The sequence below is a fragment of the Notolepis coatsorum genome (genome assembly GCF_963971535.1).
Source record: "Notolepis coatsorum genome assembly, chromosome: 4".
Lineage (NCBI taxonomy): Eukaryota > Metazoa > Chordata > Actinopteri > Aulopiformes > Paralepididae > Notolepis > Notolepis coatsorum.
Window position 1 is genome coordinate 13,458,282 of NC_140168.1, and position 22,236 is coordinate 13,480,517.

The 22,236-nt window shown below is 51.6% G+C and overlaps 1 protein-coding gene across 1 annotated transcript in view; it reads left to right on the forward strand.

Annotated features, from left to right (window-relative positions):
- Positions 1 to 22,236, forward strand: part of LOC311226411 (dynein axonemal heavy chain 11-like) — a gene marked incomplete at both ends in the record, with an annotated part of 709,106 nt that overhangs the window by 37,264 nt on the left and 649,606 nt on the right. Inside the window, 5 exon segments of the mRNA XM_084311837.1 lie at positions 4,236 to 4,436; positions 7,881 to 8,216; positions 9,948 to 10,025; positions 10,112 to 10,167; positions 10,612 to 10,732. Coding sequence (XP_084167963.1) covers positions 4,236 to 4,436; positions 7,881 to 8,216; positions 9,948 to 10,025; positions 10,112 to 10,167; positions 10,612 to 10,732 — 792 coding nt within the window.

The following is a 22,236-nucleotide window of genomic DNA, read 5'->3' on the forward strand; positions in this document are numbered from 1 at the left end:
TCTGTAGTGTGGTAGTGAAAGGGTTAACCATTACCTCTTTGTAGTGTATATTGTAGTGTGGTATAATATACATTTATATTATATAAATACGTGTATATTCTATATATATATATAAGTGTATATTCTATATATATATATATATATACGTGGAGACCGAAGCAGACGTATAGGGGATGTGTGGAAAATGATATGAGGGATCTGGAGATACATGAAGACATGGCACAACACCGTGCCCAGTGGCGTGGAGTCATCGGCCCGTCCAACCTCACTGTGTAGTGGGGAAAAAGGACGTAAAATGAAGATGATGATGATGATGATGATGATGATGATGATGATATTAGATATATATACGTGTATATTATATATATATACGTTTATATTATATAAATACGTGTATATTCTTTATATATGTGTATATTCTATATATAAGTGTATTAGGGATGTCCGATATTATCGGCCTACCGATATTATCGGCCGATATCGGCATTAAAATGTGATATCGGAAAAAAATAGTTTTTTTTACATTTATATAACCTTTATTTACCCAGGCAAGCAAGTAAGAACACATTCTGATTTTATTTATTGTCAAAAGTATGCATAACAGATATGTAATGTTAATTACCTGAAATTATTAAATGTTTTGGGGGGGTGGAAACTGTGAGGATTCGCCTGTTCCCTGAGCTTTTCCCTGTCTACTCTCTTCACCAGCCCCCACCCTTGTGAGAACTTTTGCCTGCCTCCTACCCTTCACCAGCCCCCACCCTTGTGAGAACTTTTGCCTGCCTCCTACTCTTCACCAGCCCCCACCCTTGGACATTCTGTTCCTCTATCCTCACGCACCTGTTGGGAGTTTGCAATCTGCTGGAGAGTACTTAGGTTGCAGACTCCCCTCCAGTCCTTGTCGGGTCGTTCTGTGTTCTGGACTCTGTGTTCGTTCTGTATCTATCTATCTATCTATCTATCTATGTTCACTATGTGTTCATGGAGTTCTGTACGGTTACCATCCTGTACGTTACCATCTCCTGCCGCGTCTCCGGCGTGAGACGACGTGCCAGCCATCACCACCTGTCTCCGTGCCTGGAGTGGGACACCGTCTTCGCTCTCTAATTCTCTACGGGAGGTTTTCCAGTGTTCCCACTCCAGACGTCAAGCCGGCGCGCATCGCTCCCTATTTCCACGGGAGGATGCGTCTCTTCGCCCCGGTCCCCTGGGACCCCTTTGTTCTGCGCTGCCCATCTGCAGCATCCGAGTAGGGACGAAGAGGATCTCCGTGCCAGGCCCCCGCTGTCGGGCCCCTGTCCCCGTGCCAGGCCCCCGCTGTCGGGCCCCTGTTCCCGTGCCAGGCCTCCACCGTCGGGCCCCTGTCCCCGTGCCAGGCCTCCGCCGTCGGAACCCTGTCCTCATCCCTGTAAGCAGCTCTGGCCCTCGCCCTGTCCAAGGCCTTAACCCTGTTCTCTGTCCCTGTCTCCAGCCCGCCTCTCCGGGCCTCTGTCCCTGTCCCCCTCTCCAGTGCCCCTGTTCCTGGCCCTGACACTTAGCCCTGGTCCTTAGCCCTGGCCCTTAGCCTTAGTCCCTTAGCCTGTTCGCCTCTTAAAGGCACAGTGCCGCATTTTCCAGTTTTCCTTTAGTCTAGTGTTTTTGTGTTCTCCCTTAAAGGGACTGTGCCGCTTTTTGTTATGTAAGAAATAAATGCCCTGTTTTGGCTTACTCTCATACCTGTCTTGTGTTGTGCGATTGGGGTCGGTTACAAACCATAACAGTACGACCCGACCAGTCGACGACCCCAGCCAGCACAGACAGTGTATGTGAGTTAGCCCCTGTTAGTTCCCTCTAGTTCCCTCTAACCCACTCTAGCTCCCTCTAGCTCCCTCTAGTTCCCCTGTTAGTTCCCCTGTTGACTCCCCTGTTAGCCTCGTTAGCTCCCCTGTTAGCTACCCTGTTCTCCACAGCTAGGACTGTCCTTCCAGCTAGCTTGTTCTCCTTTGCTAGTCCAGCCCTGTCTGCTAGCCTAGCTCCGGCAGCTAGCGCAGCCTCTATGCTAATGTAGCAGTACAGCTAGCATAGGCCCTGTAGCTAGCAATGCTCTGGCAGCTACCCAGTCCCTCTGCTAGCCCCAATTTAGGTGTAGCTTCCCCTGCTAGCATGGCCAATTTTTTTTGTTTGTTGCTTTGTCATGTCCCCTGCCCCGCTGTCTGCTTTTTTCGGTCGCTCGGTGGCTCCCGTGGGGGGGAAGGTACTGTGAGGATTCGCCTGTTCCCTGAGCTTTTCCCTGTCTACTCTCTTCACCAGCCCCCACCCTTGTGAGAACTTTTGCCTGCCTCCTACTCTTCACCAGCCCCCACCCTTGGACATTCTGTTCCTCTACCCTCACGCACCTGTTGGGAGTTTGCAATCTGCTGGAGAGTACTTAGGTTGCAGACTCCCCTCCAGTCCTTGTCGGGTCGTTCTGTGTTCTGGACTCTGTGTTCGTTCTGTATCTGTATCTATGTTCACTCTGTGTTCATGGAGTTCTGTACGGTTACCATCCTGTACGTTACCATCTCCTGCCGCGTCTCCGGCGTGAGATGACGTGCCAGCCATCACCACCTGTCTCTGTGCCTGGAGTGGGACACCATCTTCGCTCTCTAATTCTCTACGGGAGGTTTTCCAGTGTTCCCACTCCAGACGTCAAGCCGGCGCGCATCGCTCCCTATTTCCACGGGAGGATGCGTCTCTTCGCCCCGGTCCCCTGGGACCCCTTTGTTCTGCGCTGCCCGTCTGCAGCATCCGAGTAGGGACGAAGAGGATCTCCGTGCCAGGCCCCCGCTGTCGGGCCCCTGTCCCCGTGCCAGGCCCCCGCTGTCGGGCCCCTGTCCCCGTGCCAGGCCCCCGCTGTCGGGCCCCTGTTCCCGTGCCAGGCCTCCGCCGTCGGGCCCCTGTCCCCGTGCCAGGCCTCCGCCGTCGGAACCCTGTCCTCATCCCTGTAAGCAGCTCTGGCCCTCGCCCTGTCCAAGGCCTTAACCCTGTTCTCTGTCCCTGTCTCCAGCCCGCCTCTCCGGGCCTCTGTCCCTGTCCCCCTCTCCCTGACACTTAGCCCTGGTCCTTATGGTGCGTTCACGTCAGGTGGGAAGAAGCGGACGAACCAGATGACATCTCGTTGCTACAACTAGGAAGCATTCACGCGTTGAACTCGAGGAAACGCCCACATCCAAGATGGCGATCTTAGCCTACTGTTAGCCTACTGCTAACCTATTGCTACAAGTCGTTAGCAAGTTACTTTAAAATCAACTGTAGACGAACAGCAGCAAGTATAGCTCGTTTTTCATATGAAGAGTACAGCAGTATGATTGTATTATTCTGATTATGTGATCAAAGTGATCATTTTTATTTGTATTTACCTTGTATTGCCGACATCGCCGTCAAGCTTGCTGCCATGATGGTTGATACTTCCGCATTTCGGGACGCGAAGTGGGAGATATCGGGGTATATAAAAAACTCCCATATGACCTAGTAGGAATTACCACTAGGAGGCTGACGTGAATGGCTTTTCCCAGTCGGAAGCTGCTTCTTCCGCTTCTTCCCACCTGACGTGAACGCACCATTAGCCCTGGCCCTTAGCCTTAGTCCCTTAGCCTGTTCGCCTCTTAAAGGCACAGTGCCGCATTTTCCAGTTTTCCTTTACTCTAGTGTTTTTGTGTTCTCCCTTAAAGGGACTGTGCCGCTTTTTGTTATGTAAGAAATAAATGCCCTATTTTGGCTTACTCTCATACCTGTCTTGTGTTGTGCGATTGGGGTCGGTTACAAACCATAACAGAAACCCTGCATATATCGGTATCGGTTGATATCGGTTGATATCGGTATCGGAAATTAAGAGTTGGACAATATCGGTATATCGGTATCGGTAAAAAAGCCAATATCGAGCATCCCTAAAGTGTATACGTGTATATTCTATATTTATATGTGTATATTATATAAATACGTGTATATTATATATATATATAAGTGTATATATATATATATGTGTATATTCTATATATCAGTGTATATTCTACATATAAGTGTATATTCTATATATATATAAGTGTATATTCTACATATAAGTGTATATTCTATATATATAAGTGTATATTCTATATATAAGTGTATCTTCTGTGCCCCCCTCCCTCCCTCCCTCCCTCCCTCCCTCCCTCCCTCCCTCCCTCCCTCCCTCCCTCCCTCCCTCCCTCCCTCCCTCCCTCCCTCCCTCCCGTGCCCAGGGGGTGTCCAGCCGGGTGCAGAGCAGCAAGGCCAACGCGGAGGCCATCCGGGCTCTGATGGGGAGGTTCAGCCACCAGGCCTTCATCACCAGGAAGACTCGCGGCGCCGTCCTCCTCCTCTTCTCTGACGTGGAGGAGAGCGTCAGCAAGCAGTACGCCATGGTGACCGACACTGGGGAGCAGATACACACACTGCTTCAGGTAAGAGACAAGCAGTACGCCATGGTGACCGACACTGGGGAGCAGATACACACACTGCTGCAGGTAAGACACACATTTACATTTAGTCATTCAGCTGAAACGCTTTTATCCAAAGCGATTGACAAGTTCTGTACGACAAGTCATCAGGAAGAGGGCACAGCTGAGTAACAATGTTCATCAAAGTGTTACAGTGTAGGTTAGTTAATTAGGACAAGTGCATGATGACAGTAAGTTAGTTAGGGTTAGATTTTAATTTATATATTTTTTTTATTTAAATTCTTTATTGTAGATAATGGTCAGACATTATCTGAAATGATATAATAAAAAAAAAAAAAAAAAAATCTAACCCCGACTAACCTTAATGTCATGCACTTGTCCTAATAAACTAACCTACACTGTAACACGCAACACTTTGATGAACATTGTTACTCAGCTGATAGAGTTATACCCTTCTTGCTGTCTTGTCGCACAGAACTTGTAAGTCGCTTTGGATAAAAGCGTCAGCTAAATGACTAAATGTAAATGTAAATGTAAATGGTTGAAGAAGTGCGTCTTTAGTCGACGGCGAAAGATTGGACGGGTTTCGGCATATCGACATATAGTACATGACATACACTACTGGAGGTAGTCTGTAAATAAACAGTACTGTATATTTGTATGTCTTGTATGTCATAAATGTCTGGACGTAACAGTACTGTTTATCTGTATGTGTATGTCATAAATGTCATTATTAATTGAAAATGGAGGACCCTGATGTAAACAAGACGAAAGTCTTTCTCTGGTCTGCATCCCCTTAATGTGTGTATTGAGCTGCTCCTCTACTCCCTGTACACACATGACTGCGTAGCACAGCGGAACAACAACACCATCATCAAATTTGCTGATGACACAGTAGTGGTGGGCCTGATCTCTGCCAACGACGAAAGGGCCTACCTGGAAGAGGTAGAGAACCTGTCACAGTGGTGTCAGGAGAACTGCCTCTCCCTGAACGTCAGCAAAACAAAAGAGATGATTGTGGACTTCAGGAGGTCGGGGGTCAAGGACTACAGCCCCCTCAGCATCGACGGGGCACCGGTTGAGAGAGTGAACAGTTTCAAGTACCTCGGAGCCCACATATCCGAGGACTTGACATGGACCACACACATTGACAGTGTTGTGAAGAAGGCACGACAACGCCTCTACTTCCTCAGGCGCCTAAGGAAGTTCCAAGTCAGTCAGAAGATCCTTAGGAACTTCTACTCATGTACAATAGAGAGCATCCTGACCGGCAACATCACCTCCTGGTTTGGGAATAGCACTGCACAAGACCGTAGCAGACTACAAAGAGTGACACGTTCAGCCGAACGCACAATTAGAGGGGGGCTTCCCACCCTCCAGAACATTTACAACAAGCGGTGCAAGGGGAAGGCTAAGAGAATTATTAAGGACTCGAGCCACCCGAACAACTGCCTCTTTGAACTGCTGCCGTCAGGCAAGCGATACCGGAGTCTTAAGGCGAGCACAGAAAGACTCAGAAGGAGCTTCTATCCCCAGGCCATCAGGCTGCTAAACGAACAATAATCGCTAAACGAACAATAATCACTATGCAACAACCATCAAATGCACACAGCACACACACCCACACGCACACACTCACTCAAACAAACAACACACTGCAGCACCCACTCTCCACACTTTAGATCACACAAACACACTTACACTTTATATTTATTGATAAAGGATTTGCACTACAACTCGTACACCTACTGTGAATTGTACCTAAACTGCACCTCGTCCATTTATGCCTTGCACTATATAGTATTGTATATTAGTACACTGCACAGTATTGTATATTGTATGGTAACTACGTCTACGAACATTGTACATATGTCTAAACTGAACACTGTGACCTCTTTTTTTACTTCTAATTTTTACTATGTTTTTATTTCATACTTATCTTGTCATGCACAGTCTCTGGAGCGCAACAGTAAGAAGCATTTTGTACAAACGTATTCTGTACTTCTGTATGACAACTATTAAAGAAACTTGAAACTACTGTTTTGTACCCATTCTGCAATATGTCAATTAAAATGTTCAATCAATCAATCAATCAATCAATCAATCTATACATATATACAAAAGCACTGTACACATAGTACATAACATACACTACTGGAGGTACATATACAAGACATATACTTACATATACACATACAGTACATAACATATTGCTGGAGGTACATACTGTACATGATACATATAACATACATATACACATACAGTACATAACATATTGCTGGAAGTACATACACAAGACATATACTGTACATACACACATATCGGGATAGACTAATATAACCCATGATATGGAAGTGGACTATGAGAGTATAGTTAGCACAGGTTATATACTGTATACTGTCCACAGTACACAGAAAGCACCAGACAGACCACCTACATGTAGTAAACTGACACCAGAATAAAATGAGATAGTAATTATCAGCAAATAATTTGCGTCGCATGCATGGGAACACGCAATACACAGGAAAACCACTCACTCACTCACTCACTCGCTCACTCACTCGACTCACTCACTCACTCACTCACTCACTCACTCACTCACTCACTCACTCACTCACTCACTCACTCACTCACTCACTCACTCACTCATTCACTCAAGAGCTGCTATGTATAGGGCCATCTCACAGTGGAATAGGTTGCCATATATAATTACTCAGGCAACAAGCAACAAAAGCTTAAAAAAGCAAGTAAAGGTTACTTTTGGCTACAGGCACAATGCTTGAAATATAACATTTTATTATTTTACTTGTCATTTTGTAATATTTTGGTATAATGCTAATGTAATGAGGTGGGTTGGGTTGGATGGGTGTAGGGGGGGGGATTATGTTTGATTATGTTATGTATATTGTTCTGTATGTTTATTGTTGGTTTTATTCTTAATTATGATTAGGGATGTCCGATATTATCGGCCTACCGATATTATCGGGCGATATTGGCATAAAAATGTGATGAATATTTATCTTTTTACATTTTTCTTTTTTTTTACATTTCCATAACCTTTATTTAACTAGGCAAGCCTGTAAGAACAAATTCAGATTTTATTTATTGTCAAAAGTATGCATAATGTTGTGTTAATTCCACAACAAGAGATATGTAATGTTAATTACCTGAAATTATTCCGTTTTTAGGGGGGGGGGGGGGGGACCCTGCATATATCACTATCGGTTGATATCGGTATCGGAAATTAAGAGTTGGACAATATCGATATATCGGTATCGGTAAAAAAGCCAATATCGAGCATCCCTAATTATGATGTTTGTTTGTTTGTATTTATTGTTTTGTGTGCACCCCGGGAAGAGTAGCTGTTGCCATTTGTAACAGCTTAATGGGGATCCAAATAAAGGTAAACTTAAACTCGAACCCCCTGACCCACCTATAACCCTCCAGGAGAACCAGTCTCTGCTGGGCGTGTCCGACCCGGACGCTGCTGAGTGGCGGTCCTACACGGACCACGTGGACCGCGTGGTGCTGACGGGCTTCACCGGCGCCGTGCGCTGCTCCCTGCAGTACTTCATGGACAACACGGACCCGGCCCAGCGCATCTCGCCGCTCTTCGAGGTCCAGCTCGTCCTCAACGCCGACGAGATGACCTTCGAACCCTCGCTGGACTACGGCCGCCGGGGCAACTTCTACGACATCGTGGATAAGATGGTGGCCGACATCACCAACATGGCGTCCTTCATACCCAGGGTGGCCAAGCACAAGCTGTTAGATCACTACCAGGTGGGTGATGGACGGACACAGAGAGGGGCACACTCAGTTCTCCACGTGTCTCCAAAATTTTCAGGAATGAACCCTTTCACTACCACACTACAGACGGTTAACCTTTCACTACCACACTACAGACGGTTAACCTTTCACTACCACACTACAGACGGTTAACCTTTCACTACCACACTACAGAAGGTTAACCTTTCACTACCACACTACAGAAGGTTAACCCTTTCACTACCACACTACAGACGGTTAACCTTTCACTAGCACACTACAGACGGTTAACCTTTCACTACCACACTACAGGAGGTTAACCCTTTCACTACCACACTACAGAAGGTTAACCTTTCACTACCACACTACAGAAGGTTAACCTTTCACTACCACACTACAGAAGGTTAACCTTTCACTACCACACTACAGAAGGTTAACCTTTCACTACCACACTACAGAAGGTTAACCTTTCACTACCACACTACAGACGGTTAACCTTTCACTACCACACTACAGAAGGTTAACCTTTCACTACCACACTACAGAAGGTTAACCTTTCACTACCACACTATAGAAGGTTAACCCTTTCACTACCACACTACAGAAGGTTAACCTTTCACTACCACACTATAGAAGGTTAACCTTTCACTACCACACTACAGAAGTTTAACCTTTCACTACCACACTACAGAAGGTTAACCTTTCACTACCACACTACAGACGGTTAACCTTTCACTACCACACTACAGACGGTTAACCTTTCACTACCACACTACAGACGGTTAACATTTCACTACCACACTACAGACGGTTAACTCTTTCACTAGCACACTACAGACGGTTAACCTTTCACTACCACACTACAGACGGTTAACCTTTCACTACCACACTATAGAAGGTTAAACCTTTCACTGCCACACTACAGACGGTTAACCTTTCACTACCACACAACAGAAGGTTAACCTTTCACTACCACACTACAGAAGGTTAACCTTTCACTACCACACTACAGACAGTTAACCCTTTCACTACCACACTACAGACGGTTAACCTTTCACTACCACACTACAGACGGTTAACCTTTCACTACCACACTACATAAGGTTAACCTTTCATTACCACACTACAGACGGTTAACCCTTTCACTACCACACTACAGAAGGTTAACCCTTTCACTACCACACTACAGACGGTTAACATTTCACTACCACACAGACAGTTAACCTTTCACTACCACATTACAGACGGTTAACCTTTAACTGCCACACTACAGAAGGTTAACCCTTTCACTACCACACTACAGACGGTTAACCTATCACTACCACACTACAGACGGTTAACCTTTCACTACCACACAGACAGTTAACCTTTCACTACCACACTACAGAAGGTTAACCTTTCACTACCACACTACAGAAGGTTAACCTTTCACTACCACACTACAGACGGTTAACCTTTCACTACCACACTACAGAAGGTTAACCCTTTCACTGCAACACTACAGAAGGTTAACCGTTCACTACCACACTACAGACGGTTAACCCTTTCACTACCACACTACAGAAGGTTAACCGTTCACTACCACACTACAGACGGTTAACCCTCTCACTGCCACACTACAGACGGTTAACCTTTCACTACCACACTACAGAAGGTTAACCTTTCACTACCACACTACAGACGGTTAACCTTGGAAATGTTTGTGAATCAAGATAAATCATGTTTATTCTCTATGGTCTCTTCCAGTCGGACATAGATGAGATGGTGGACCTGTCAGAACTGTGCCTTGTCATCAGATCCAGGGCGCGCGCCGCCATCGCTAAGGTGCGAGATTTATTTTCAACTCAGCGCTGTAGCACAAACATATGCAGGAGGCTTACCATATGCAAAAATATGTTTCTATCTTTCAGGCCAAGGAATACCAGGGGACGTTTGTCAGTTACCGCTACCTCTGGACAGACGACAGGTGTGTGTGTGTGTGTGTGTGTGTGTGTGTGTGTGTGTGTGTGTGTGTGTGTGTGTGTGTGTGTGTGTGTGTGTGTGTGTGTGTGTGTGTGTGTGTGTGTGTAAGAGACAGAGAGACACTCTCACTAAGTACTGTTTACATATTTAACCATGTGTGCGTGTGAGAGAGAGAGAGAGAGAGAGAGAGAGAGAGAGAGAGAGAGAGACAGAGAGAGACAGAGAGAGAGAGAGAGAGAGAGAGAGAGAGAGAAATAGAGAGGCACTGTGTGTTCTACTGTACTTTATTAAGTCTTGAATGTTTACATATTTAACTGTGTGTGTGTGTGTGTGTGTGTGTGTGTGTGTGTGTGTGTGTGTGTGTGTGTGTGTGTGTGTGTGTGTGTGTGTGTGTGTGTGTGTGTGTGTGTGTGTGTGTGTGTGTGTGTGTGTGTGAGTGTGTGTGTAGGTCTGAGTTCATGAGGCAGTTCTTGCTGTATGGCCACGTCCTCAGCACGGAGGAGGCGGAGCTGTACGCTGACTATGAACTGAAGAAAAACCCGCCCACCCTGGACAACTTCAAAGAACAAGTGAGTGTTGTTTTTAACCCTTTCACTACCAAACTAACCGTCTGTAGTGTGGTAGTGAAAGATTAACCTTCTGTAGTGTGGTAGTGAAAGGTATAACCTTCTGTAGTGTGGTAGTGAAAGGTTAACCTTCTGTAGTGTGGTAGTGAAGGGTTAACATTCAGTAGTGTGGTAGTGAAAGGGTTAATCTCCATATCATGGGTTATATTAGTCTCTCACAGTCCACTTCCATGTCATCATGACTCACCCATAGTAGTAGTAGTACAGTAGGTATGTGTTTAACATCAGATTCAGGGGGACACAAATCTCGTTTACTAGGAAGCTGAGTCTGTGATACATGCAATACAGTCACGACACACAGGAAGCTACAGTAGTGTTTAACATCATGATGTACCTGACACAGCCAGAATACAGTCACGACACACAGGAAGAAGTTACAGTAGTGTTTAACATCATGATGTACCTGACACAGCCAGAATACAGTCACGACACACAGGAAGTACAGTAGGGTTTAACATCATGATGTACCTGACACAGTCAGAATACAGTCACGACACACAGGAAGTACAGTAGGGTTTAACATCATGATGTACCTGACACAGCCAGAATACAGTCACGACACACAGGAAGTACAGTAGTGTTTAACATCATGATGTACCTGACACAGTCAGAATACAGTCACGACACACAGGAAGTACAGTAGGGTTTAACATCATGATGTACCTGACACAGCCAGAATACAGTCACGACACACAGGAAGTACAGTAGGGTTTAACATCATGATGTACCTGACACAGGCAGAATACAGTCACGACACACAGGAAGTACAGTAGGGTTTAACATCATGATGTACCTGACACAGCCAGAATACAGTCACGACACACAGGAAGTACAGTAGGGTTTAACATCATGATGTACCTGACACAGCCAGAATACAGTCACGACACACAGGAAGTACAGTAGGGTTTAACATCATGATGGTACCTGACACAGCCAGAATACAGTCACGACACACAGGAAGTTAGTGTTTAACATCATGATGTACCTGACACAGGCAGAATACAGTCACGACACACAGGAAGTACAGTAGTGTTTTACATCATGATGTACCTGACACAGCCAGAATACAGTCACGACACACAGGAAGTACAGTAGGGTTTAACATCATGATGTACCTGACACAGCCAGAATACAGTCACAACACACAGGAAGTACAGTAGGGTTTAACATCATGATGTACCTGACACAGCCAGAATACAGTCACAACACACAGGAAACTAGTGCATGTTGACATTGATGTGTACGAAAGTGAAATATAATTACAAGGTTAATTACATAGATAGAAAATACTGTATGTTGATGCGGATATGGAAAGTATTGCCTGTAAATGAGATGGGGATTCACATCTGTAACAAATTGGGGTGTAGACAACAAATATAGTGTTGGAATGACATTCAATCAAAGTTAAAGTCGGAAGTTTCTTCCTTCCCTTAGGGAATTTAAATGTCTGATTTCATTTCTAAATGATTCTAAATGTTGTAACTGTTTTTAACTGATTTGCACTGCACATTGTTTTGTTGCTTTATCTCGTTGTACACTCGGCAGTTCTGTAAATGAGGTGGCCTCACCTCAGAGCTCACCTGAGTATAAATAAATGTTTCAATCAATATGTAAAATATTGTTACAGGCAACAAATATGATGTAAAATAGTGTTGGTCACTGACTCACTGCCTCAAAATGCATCCTGTGTCTTTCGTCCTTCAACCCATCTGTGCTTTGTCCTCTTATATCTGTCCGCCTGTTGTCTGCCTGTTGTCCGCCTGTTGTCTGCCTGTTGTCCGCCTGTTGTCCGCCTGTTGTCTGCCTGTTGTCCGCCTGTTGTCCGCCTGTTGTCCGCCTGTGGTCCGCCTGTGGTCCGCCTGTGGTCTGCCTGTGGTCCGCCTGTTGTCCGCCTGTTGTCCGCCTGTTGTCCGCCTGTTGTCCGCATGTTGTCTGCCTGTTGTCCGCCTGTTGTCCGCCTGTTGTCCGCCTGTTGTCCGCATGTTGTCTGCCTGTTGTCCGCCTGTTGTCCGCATGTTGTCTGCCTGTTGTCTGCCTGTTGTCCGCCTGTTGTCCGCCTGTTGTCCGCATGTTGTCTGCCTGTTGTCCGCCTGTTGTCCGCCTGTGGTCCGCCTGTGGTCCGCCTGTTGTCCGCCTGTTGTCCGCCTGTTGTCCGCCTGTTGTCCGCCTGTGGGCCGCCTGTGGTCCGACTGTTGTCCGCCTGTTGTCCGCCTGTGGTCCGCCTGTTGTCCGCCTGTTGTCCGCCTGTTGTCCGCCTGTGGTCCGCCTGTGGTCCGCCTGTGGTCTGCCTGTGGTCCGCCTGTTGTCCGCCTGTTGTCCGCCTGTTGTCCGCCTGTGGTCCGCATGTGGTCCGCCTGTGGTCCGCCTGTTGTCCGCCTGTTGTCTGCCTGTTGTCCGCCTGTTGTCTGCCTGTTGTCTGCCTGTTGTCCGCCTGTTGTCTGCATGTTGTCCGCCTGTTGTCAGCCTGTTGTCCGCCTGTTGTCCGCCCGTTGTCCGCCTGTGGTCCACCTGTGGTCCACCTGTTGTCCGCCTGTTGTCCACCTGTTGTCCACCTGTTGTCCGCATGTTGTCCGCCTGTTGTCCGCCTGTTGTCCACCTGTTGTCTGCCTGTTGTCCACCTGTGGTCCACCTGTTGTCCACCTGTTGTCCGCCTGTTGTCCACCTGTTGTCCGCATGTTGTCCGCCTGTTGTCCACCTGTTGTCTGCCTGTTGTCCACCTGTTGTCCGCATGTTGTCCGCCTGTTGTCCGCCTGTTGTCCACCTGTTGTCTGCCTGTTGTCCGCCTGTTGTCCGCCTGTTGTCCGCCTGTTGTCCGCCTGTTGTCCACCTGTTGTCCGTCTGTTGTCCGCATGTTGTCCGCCTGTTGTCCGCCTGTTGTCCGCCTGTTGTCCGCCTGGTGTCCGCCTGTTGTCCACCTGTTGTCCACCTGTTGTCCGTCTGTTGTCCGCCTGGTGTCCGCCTGTTGTCCACCTGTTGTCTGCCTGTTGTCCGCCTGTTGTCCGCCTGTTGTCCGCATGTGGTCCGCCTGTTGTCCGCATGTGGTCCGCCTGTTGTCCACCTGTTGTCCGCATGTTGTCCGCCTGTTGTCCGCCTGGTGTCCGCCTGTTGTCCACCTGTTGTCCGCCTGTTGTCCGCCTGTTGTCCGCCTGTTGTCTGCCTGTTGTCCGCCTGTTGTCCGCCTGTTGTCCGCATGTGGTCCGCCTGTTGTCCGCATGTGGTCCGCATGTTGTCCGCATGTTGTCCGCATGTTGTCCGCCTGTTGTCCGCATGTTGTCCGCATGTTGTCCGCCTGTTGTCTGCCTGTTGTCCACCTGTTGTCCGCATGTTGTCCACCTGTTGTCTGCCTGTTGTCCACCTGTTGTCCGCCTGTTGTCTGCCTGTTGTCTGCCTGTTGTCCGCCTGTTGTCTGCATGTTGTCCGCCTGTTGTCAGCCTGTTGTCCGCCTGTTGTCCGCCCGTTGTCCGCCTGTGGTCCACCTGTGGTCCACCTGTTGTCCGCCTGTTGTCCACCTGTTGTCCACCTGTTGTCCGCATGTTGTCCGCCTGTTGTCCGCCTGTTGTCCACCTGTTGTCTGCCTGTTGTCCACCTGTGGTCCACCTGTTGTCCACCTGTTGTCCGCCTGTTGTCCACCTGTTGTCCGCATGTTGTCCGCCTGTTGTCCACCTGTTGTCTGCCTGTTGTCCACCTGTTGTCCGCATGTTGTCCGCCTGTTGTCCGCTTGTTGTCCACCTGTTGTCTGCCTGTTGTCCGCCTGTTGTCCGCCTGTTGTCCGCCTGTTGTCCGCCTGTTGTCCACCTGTTGTCCGTCTGTTGTCCGCATGTTGTCCGCCTGTTGTCCGCCTGTTGTCCGCCTGTTGTCCGCCTAGTGTCCGCCTGTTGTCCACCTGTTGTCCACCTGTTGTCCGTCTGTTGTCCGCCTGGTGTCCGCCTGTTGTACACCTGTTGTCCGCCTGTTGTCCGCCTGTTGTCCGCCTGTTGTCCGCATGTGGTCCGCCTGTTGTCCGCATGTGGTCCGCCTGTTGTCCACCTGTTGTCCGCATGTTGTCCGCCTGTTGTCTGCCTGGTGTCCGCCTGTTGTCCACCTGTTGTCCGTCTATTGTCCGCCTGTTGTCCGCCTGTTGTCCGCCTGTTGTCCGCCTGTTGTCCGCATGTGGTCCGCATGTTGTCCGCATGTTGTCCGCATGTTGTCCGCCTGTTGTCCGCATGTTGTCCGCATGTTGTCCGCCTGTTGTCTGCCTGTTGTCCACCTGTTGTCCGCATGTTGTCCGCATGTTGTCTGCCTGTTGTCCACCTGTTGTCCGCCTGTTGTCCGCCTGTGGTCCGCCTGTGGTCCGCCTGTTGTCTGCCTGTTGTCCGCCTGTTGTCCGCCTGTGGTCCGCCTGTTGTCCGCCTGTGGTCCGCCTGTGGTCCGCCTGTTGTCTGCATGTTGTCCGCATGTTGTCCGCATGTTGTCCGCATGTTGTCCGCATGTTGTCCGCCTGTTGTCTGCCTGTTGTCCGCATGTTGTCCGCATGTTGTCCGCATGTTGTCCGCATGTTGTCCGCCTGTGGTCCGCCTGTGGTCCGCCTGTGGTCCGCCTGTTGTCCGCCTGTGGTCCGCCTGTGGTCCGCCTGTTGTCCGCATGTTGTCCGCCTGTTGTCCGCATGTTGTCCGCCTGTTGTCCGCATGTTGTCCGCATGTTGTCCGCATGTTGTCCGCATGTTGTCCGCATGTTGTCCGCCTGTTGTCTGCCTGTTGTCCGCATGTTGTCCGCCTGTTGTCCGCATGTTGTCCGCATTTTGTCCGCCTGTTGTCCGCCTGTTGTCTGCCTGTGGTCTGCCTGTTGTCCGCATGTTGTCCGCCTGTTGTCCGCCTGTTGTCCGCCTGTTGTCCGCCTGTGGTCCGCCTGTTGTCCGCATGTTGTCCGCCTGTTGTCCGCCTGTGGTCTGCCTGTTGTCCGCATGTTGTCCGCCTGTTGTCCGCCTGTTGTCCGCATGTTGTCCGCCTGTTGTCCGCCTGTTGTCTGCCTGTGGTCCGCCTGTTGTCTGCCTGTTGTCCGCCTGTGGTCCGACTGTTGTCCGCCTGTTGTCCGACTGTTGTCCGCCTATTGTCCGCATGTTGTCCGCCTGTTGTCCGCCTGTTGTCCGCCTGTTGTCTGCATGTTGTCCGCCTGTTGTCCGCCTGTTGTCCGCCTGTTGTCCGCCTGTTGTCTGCATGTTGTCTGCCTGTTGTCTGCATGTTGTCCGCCTGTTGTCTGCCTGTTGTCCGCCTGTTGTCTGCATGTTGTCCGCCTGTTGTCCGCCTGTTGTATGCATGTTGTACGCATGTTGTCCGCCTGTTGTCCGCCTGTTGTCTGCATGTTGTCCGCCTGTTGTCCGCCTGTTGTCCGCCTGTTGTCCGCCTGTTGTCTGCATGTTGTCCGCCTGTTGTCCGCATGTTGTCCGCATGTTGTCCGCCTGTTGTCTGCCTGTTGTCCGCCTGTTGTCCGCCTGTTGTCCACCTGTTGTCCGCATGTTGTCCGCCTGTTGTCCACCTGTTGTCCACATGTTGTCCGCATGTTGTCTGCCTGTTGTCCACCTGTTGTCCACCTGTTGTCCGCATGTTGTCCGCCTCTTGTCCGCCTGTTGTCCGCCTGTTGTCCACCTGTTGTCCGCCTGTTGTCCACCTGTGGTCCGCCTGTTGTCCACCTGTTGTCCGCCTGTTGTCCACCTGTGGTCCACCTGTTGTCCGCCTGTTGTCCACCTGTTGTCCACCTGTTGTCCGCATGTTGTCTGCCTGTTGTCCGCATGGTGTCCGCCTGTGGTCCGCCTGTTGTCCGCCTCTTGTCCGCCTGTTGTCCGCCTGTTGTCCACCTGTTGTCCACCTGTTGTCCGCCTGTTGTCCACCTGTGGTCCGCCTGTTGTCTGCCTGTGGTCCGTCTGTTGTCCGCATGTGGTCCGCCTGTTGTCCACATGTGGTCCGCCTGTTGTCCGCATGTTGTCCGCATGTTGTCCACCTGTTGTCCGCCTGTTGTCCACCTGTGGTCCGCCTGTTGTCCGCATGTTGTCCGCATGTTGTCCACCTGTTGTCTGCCTGTTGTCTGCCTGTTGTCCACCTGTTGTCCGCCTGTTGTCCGCCTGTGGTCCGCCTGTGGTCCGCCTGTTGTCTGCCTGTTGTCCACCTGTTGTCCGCCTGTTGTCCGCATGTTGTCCGCATGTTGTCCGCCTGTTGTCCGCATGTTGTCCGCATGTTGTCCGCATGTTGTCCGCATGTTGTCCGCCTGTTGTCTGCCTGTTGTCCGCATGTTGTCCGCCTGTTGTCCGCATGTTGTCCGCATGTTGTCCGCCTGTTGTCCGCCTGTTGTCTGCCTGTGGTCTGCCTGTTGTCCGCATGTTGTCCGCCTGTTGTCCGCCTGTTGTCCGCCTGTTGTCCGCCTGTGGTCCGCCTGTTGTCCGCATGTTGTCCGCCTGTTGTCCGCCTGTGGTCTGCCTGTTGTCCGCATGTTGTCCGCCTGTTGTCCGCCTGTTGTCCGCATGTTGTCCGCCTGTTGTCTGCCTGTGGTCCGCCTGTTGTCTGCCTGTTGTCCGCCTGTGGTCCGACTGTTGTCCGCCTGTGGTCCGACTGTTGTCCGCCTATTGTCCGCATGTTGTCCGCCTGTTGTCCGCCTGTTGTCCGCCTGTTGTCTGCATGTTGTCCGCCTGTTGTCCGCCTGTTGTCCGCCTGTTGTCCGCCTGTTGTCTGCATGTTGTCTGCCTGTTGTCTGCATGTTGTCCGCCTGTTGTCTGCCTGTTGTCCGCCTGTTGTCTGCATGTTGTCCGCCTGTTGTCCGCCTGTTGTATGCATGTTGTACGCATGTTGTCCGCCTGTTGTCCGCCTGTTGTCTGCATGTTGTCCGCCTGTTGTCCGCCTGTTGTCCGCCTGTTGTCTGCATGTTGTCCGCCTGTTGTCCGCATGTTGTCCGCATGTTGTCCGCCTGTTGTCTGCCTGTTGTCCGCCTGTTGTCCGCCTGTTGTCCACCTGTTGTCCGCATGTTGTCCGCCTGTTGTCCACCTGTTGTCCGCATGTTGTCCGCCTGTTGTCCACCTGTTGTCCACATGTTGTCCGCATGTTGTCTGCCTGTTGTCCACCTGTTGTCCACCTGTTGTCCGCATGTTGTCCGCCTCTTGTCCGCCTGTTGTCCGCCTGTTGTCCACCTGTTGTCCGCCTGTTGTCCACCTGTGGTCCGCCTGTTGTCCACCTGTTGTCCGCCTGTTGTCCACCTGTGGTCCACCTGTTGTCCGCCTGTTGTCCACCTGTTGTCCACCTGTTGTCCGCATGTTGTCTGCCTGTTGTCCGCATGGTGTCCGCCTGTGGTCCGCCTGTTGTCCGCCTCTTGTCCGCCTGTTGTCCGCCTGTTGTCCACCTGTTGTCCACCTGTTGTCCGCCTGTTGTCCACCTGTGGTCCGCCTGTTGTCTGCCTGTGGTCCGTCTGTTGTCCGCATGTGGTCCGCCTGTTGTCCACATGTGGTCCGCCTGTTGTCCGCATGTTGTCCGCATGTTGTCCACCTGTTGTCCGCCTGTTGTCCACCTGTGGTCCGCCTGTTGTCCGCATGTTGTCCGCATGTTGTCCACCTGTTGTCTGCCTGTTGTCTGCCTGTTGTCCACCTGTTGTCCGCCTGTTGTCCGCCTGTGGTCCGCCTGTGGTCCGCCTGTTGTCTGCCTGTTGTCCACCTGTTGTCCGCCTGTTGTCCGCATGTTGTCCGCCTGTTGTCCGCCTGTGGTCCGCCTGTTGTCCGCCTGTTGTCTGCCTGTTGTCCACCTGTTGTCCGCATGTTGTCCACCTGTTGTCTGCCTGTTGTCCGCCTGTGGTCCGCCTGTTGTCTGCCTGTTGTCCGCCTGTTGTCCGCCTGTTGTCTGCCTGTGGTCTGCCTGTTGTCCGCATGTTGTCCGCCTGTTGTCCGCCTGTTGTCCGCCTGTTGTCCGCCTGTGGTCCGCCTGTTGTCCGCATGTTGTCCGCCTGTTGTCCGCCTGTGGTCTGCCTGTTGTCCGCATGTTGTCCGCATGTTGTCCGCATGTTGTCCGCATGTTGTCCGCATGTTGTCCGCCTGTTGTCTGCCTGTTGTCCGCATGTTGTCCGCCTGTTGTCCGCATGTTGTCCGCATTTTGTCCGCCTGTTGTCCGCCTGTTGTCTGCCTGTGGTCTGCCTGTTGTCCGCATGTTGTCCGCCTGTTGTCCGCCTGTTGTCCGCCTGTTGTCCGCCTGTGGTCCGCCTGTTGTCCGCATGTTGTCCGCCTGTTGTCCGCCTGTGGTCTGCCTGTTGTCCGCATGTTGTCCGCCTGTTGTCCGCCTGTTGTCCGCATGTTGTCCGCCTGTTGTCCGCCTGTTGTCTGCCTGTGGTCCGCCTGTTGTCTGCCTGTTGTCCGCCTGTGGTCCGACTGTTGTCCGCCTGTTGTCCGACTGTTGTCCGCCTATTGTCCGCATGTTGTCCGCCTGTTGTCCGCCTGTTGTCCGCCTGTTGTCTGCATGTTGTCCGCCTGTTGTCCGCCTGTTGTCCGCCTGTTGTCCGCCTGTTGTCTGCATGTTGTCTGCCTGTTGTCTGCATGTTGTCCGCCTGTTGTCTGCCTGTTGTCCGCCTGTTGTCTGCATGTTGTCCGCCTGTTGTCCGCCTGTTGTATGCATGTTGTACGCATGTTGTCCGCCTGTTGTCCGCCTGTTGTCTGCATGTTGTCCGCCTGTTGTCCGCCTGTTGTCCGCCTGTTGTCCGCCTGTTGTCTGCATGTTGTCCGCCTGTTGTCCGCATGTTGTCCGCATGTTGTCCGCCTGTTGTCTGCCTGTTGTCCGCCTGTTGTCCGCCTGTTGTCCACCTGTTGTCCGCATGTTGTCCGCCTGTTGTCCACCTGTTGTCCACATGTTGTCCGCATGTTGTCTGCCTGTTGTCCACCTGTTGTCCACCTGTTGTCCGCATGTTGTCCGCCTCTTGTCCGCCTGTTGTCCGCCTGTTGTCCACCTGTTGTCCGCCTGTTGTCCACCTGTGGTCCGCCTGTTGTCCACCTGTTGTCCGCCTGTTGTCCACCTGTGGTCCACCTGTTGTCCGCCTGTTGTCCACCTGTTGTCCACCTGTTGTCCGCATGTTGTCTGCCTGTTGTCCGCATGGTGTCCGCCTGTGGTCCGCCTGTTGTCCGCCTCTTGTCCGCCTGTTGTCCGCCTGTTGTCCACCTGTTGTCCACCTGTTGTCCGCCTGTTGTCCACCTGTGGTCCGCCTGTTGTCTGCCTGTGGTCCGTCTGTTGTCCGCATGTGGTCCGCCTGTTGTCCACATGTGGTCCGCCTGTTGTCCGCATGTTGTCCGCATGTTGTCCACCTGTTGTCCGCCTGTTGTCCACCTGTGGTCCGCCTGTTGTCCGCATGTTGTCCGCATGTTGTCCACCTGTTGTCTGCCTGTTGTCTGCCTGTTGTCCACCTGTTGTCCGCCTGTTGTCCGCCTGTGGTCCGCCTGTGGTCCGCCTGTTGTCTGCCTGTTGTCCACCTGTTGTCCGCCTGTTGTCCGCATGTTGTCCGCATGTTGTCCGCCTGTTGTCCGCATGTTGTCCGCATGTTGTCCGCATGTTGTCCGCATGTTGTCCGCCTGTTGTCTGCCTGTTGTCCGCATGTTGTCCGCCTGTTGTCCGCATGTTGTCCGCATGTTGTCCGCCTGTTGTCCGCCTGTTGTCTGCCTGTGGTCTGCCTGTTGTCCGCATGTTGTCCGCCTGTTGTCCGCCTGTTGTCCGCCTGTTGTCCGCCTGTGGTCCGCCTGTTGTCCGCATGTTGTCCGCCTGTTGTCCGCCTGTGGTCTGCCTGTTGTCCGCATGTTGTCCGCCTGTTGTCCGCCTGTTGTCCGCATGTTGTCCGCCTGTTGTCTGCCTGTGGTCCGCCTGTTGTCTGCCTGTTGTCCGCCTGTGGTCCGACTGTTGTCCGCCTGTGGTCCGACTGTTGTCCGCCTATTGTCCGCATGTTGTCCGCCTGTTGTCCGCCTGTTGTCCGCCTGTTGTCTGCATGTTGTCCGCCTGTTGTCCGCCTGTTGTCCGCCTGTTGTCCGCCTGTTGTCTGCATGTTGTCTGCCTGTTGTCTGCATGTTGTCCGCCTGTTGTCTGCCTGTTGTCCGCCTGTTGTCTGCATGTTGTCCGCCTGTTGTCCGCCTGTTGTATGCATGTTGTACGCATGTTGTCCGCCTGTTGTCCGCCTGTTGTCTGCATGTTGTCCGCCTGTTGTCCGCCTGTTGTCCGCCTGTTGTCTGCATGTTGTCCGCCTGTTGTCCGCATGTTGTCCGCATGTTGTCCGCCTGTTGTCTGCCTGTTGTCCGCCTGTTGTCCGCCTGTTGTCCACCTGTTGTCCGCATGTTGTCCGCCTGTTGTCCACCTGTTGTCCGCATGTTGTCCGCCTGTTGTCCACCTGTTGTCCACATGTTGTCCGCATGTTGTCTGCCTGTTGTCCACCTGTTGTCCACCTGTTGTCCGCATGTTGTCCGCCTCTTGTCCGCCTGTTGTCCGCCTGTTGTCCACCTGTTGTCCGCCTGTTGTCCACCTGTGGTCCGCCTGTTGTCCACCTGTTGTCCGCCTGTTGTCCACCTGTGGTCCACCTGTTGTCCGCCTGTTGTCCACCTGTTGTCCACCTGTTGTCCGCATGTTGTCTGCCTGTTGTCCGCATGGTGTCCGCCTGTGGTCCGCCTGTTGTCCGCCTCTTGTCCGCCTGTTGTCCGCCTGTTGTCCACCTGTTGTCCACCTGTTGTCCGCCTGTTGTCCACCTGTGGTCCGCCTGTTGTCTGCCTGTGGTCCGTCTGTTGTCCGCATGTGGTCCGCCTGTTGTCCACATGTGGTCCGCCTGTTGTCCGCATGTTGTCCGCATGTTGTCCACCTGTTGTCCGCCTGTTGTCCACCTGTGGTCCGCCTGTTGTCCGCATGTTGTCCGCATGTTGTCCACCTGTTGTCTGCCTGTTGTCTGCCTGTTGTCCACCTGTTGTCCGCCTGTTGTCCGCCTGTGGTCCGCCTGTGGTCCGCCTGTTGTCTGCCTGTTGTCCACCTGTTGTCCGCCTGTTGTCCGCATGTTGTCCGCCTGTTGTCCGCCTGTGGTCCGCCTGTTGTCCGCCTGTTGTCTGCCTGTTGTCCACCTGTTGTCCGCATGTTGTCCACCTGTTGTCTGCCTGTTGTCCGCCTGTGGTCCGCCTGTTGTCTGCCTGTTGTCCGCCTGTTGTCCGCCTGTGGTCCGCCTGTTGTCTGCCTGTTGTCTGCCTGTTGTCCACCTGTGGTCTGCATGTTGTCCGCATGTTGTCCGCATGTTGTCCACATGTTGTCCGCCTGTGGTCCGCCTGTGGTCCGCCTGTGGTCTGCATGTTGTCCGCCTGTTGTCCGCATGTTGTCCGCATGTTGTCCGCCTGTTGTCCGCCTGTTGTCCGCCTGTGGTCCGCCTGTGGTCCGCCTGTGGTCCGCCTGTTGTCCGCATGTTGTCCGCCTGTGGTCTGCATGTTGTCCGCATGTTGT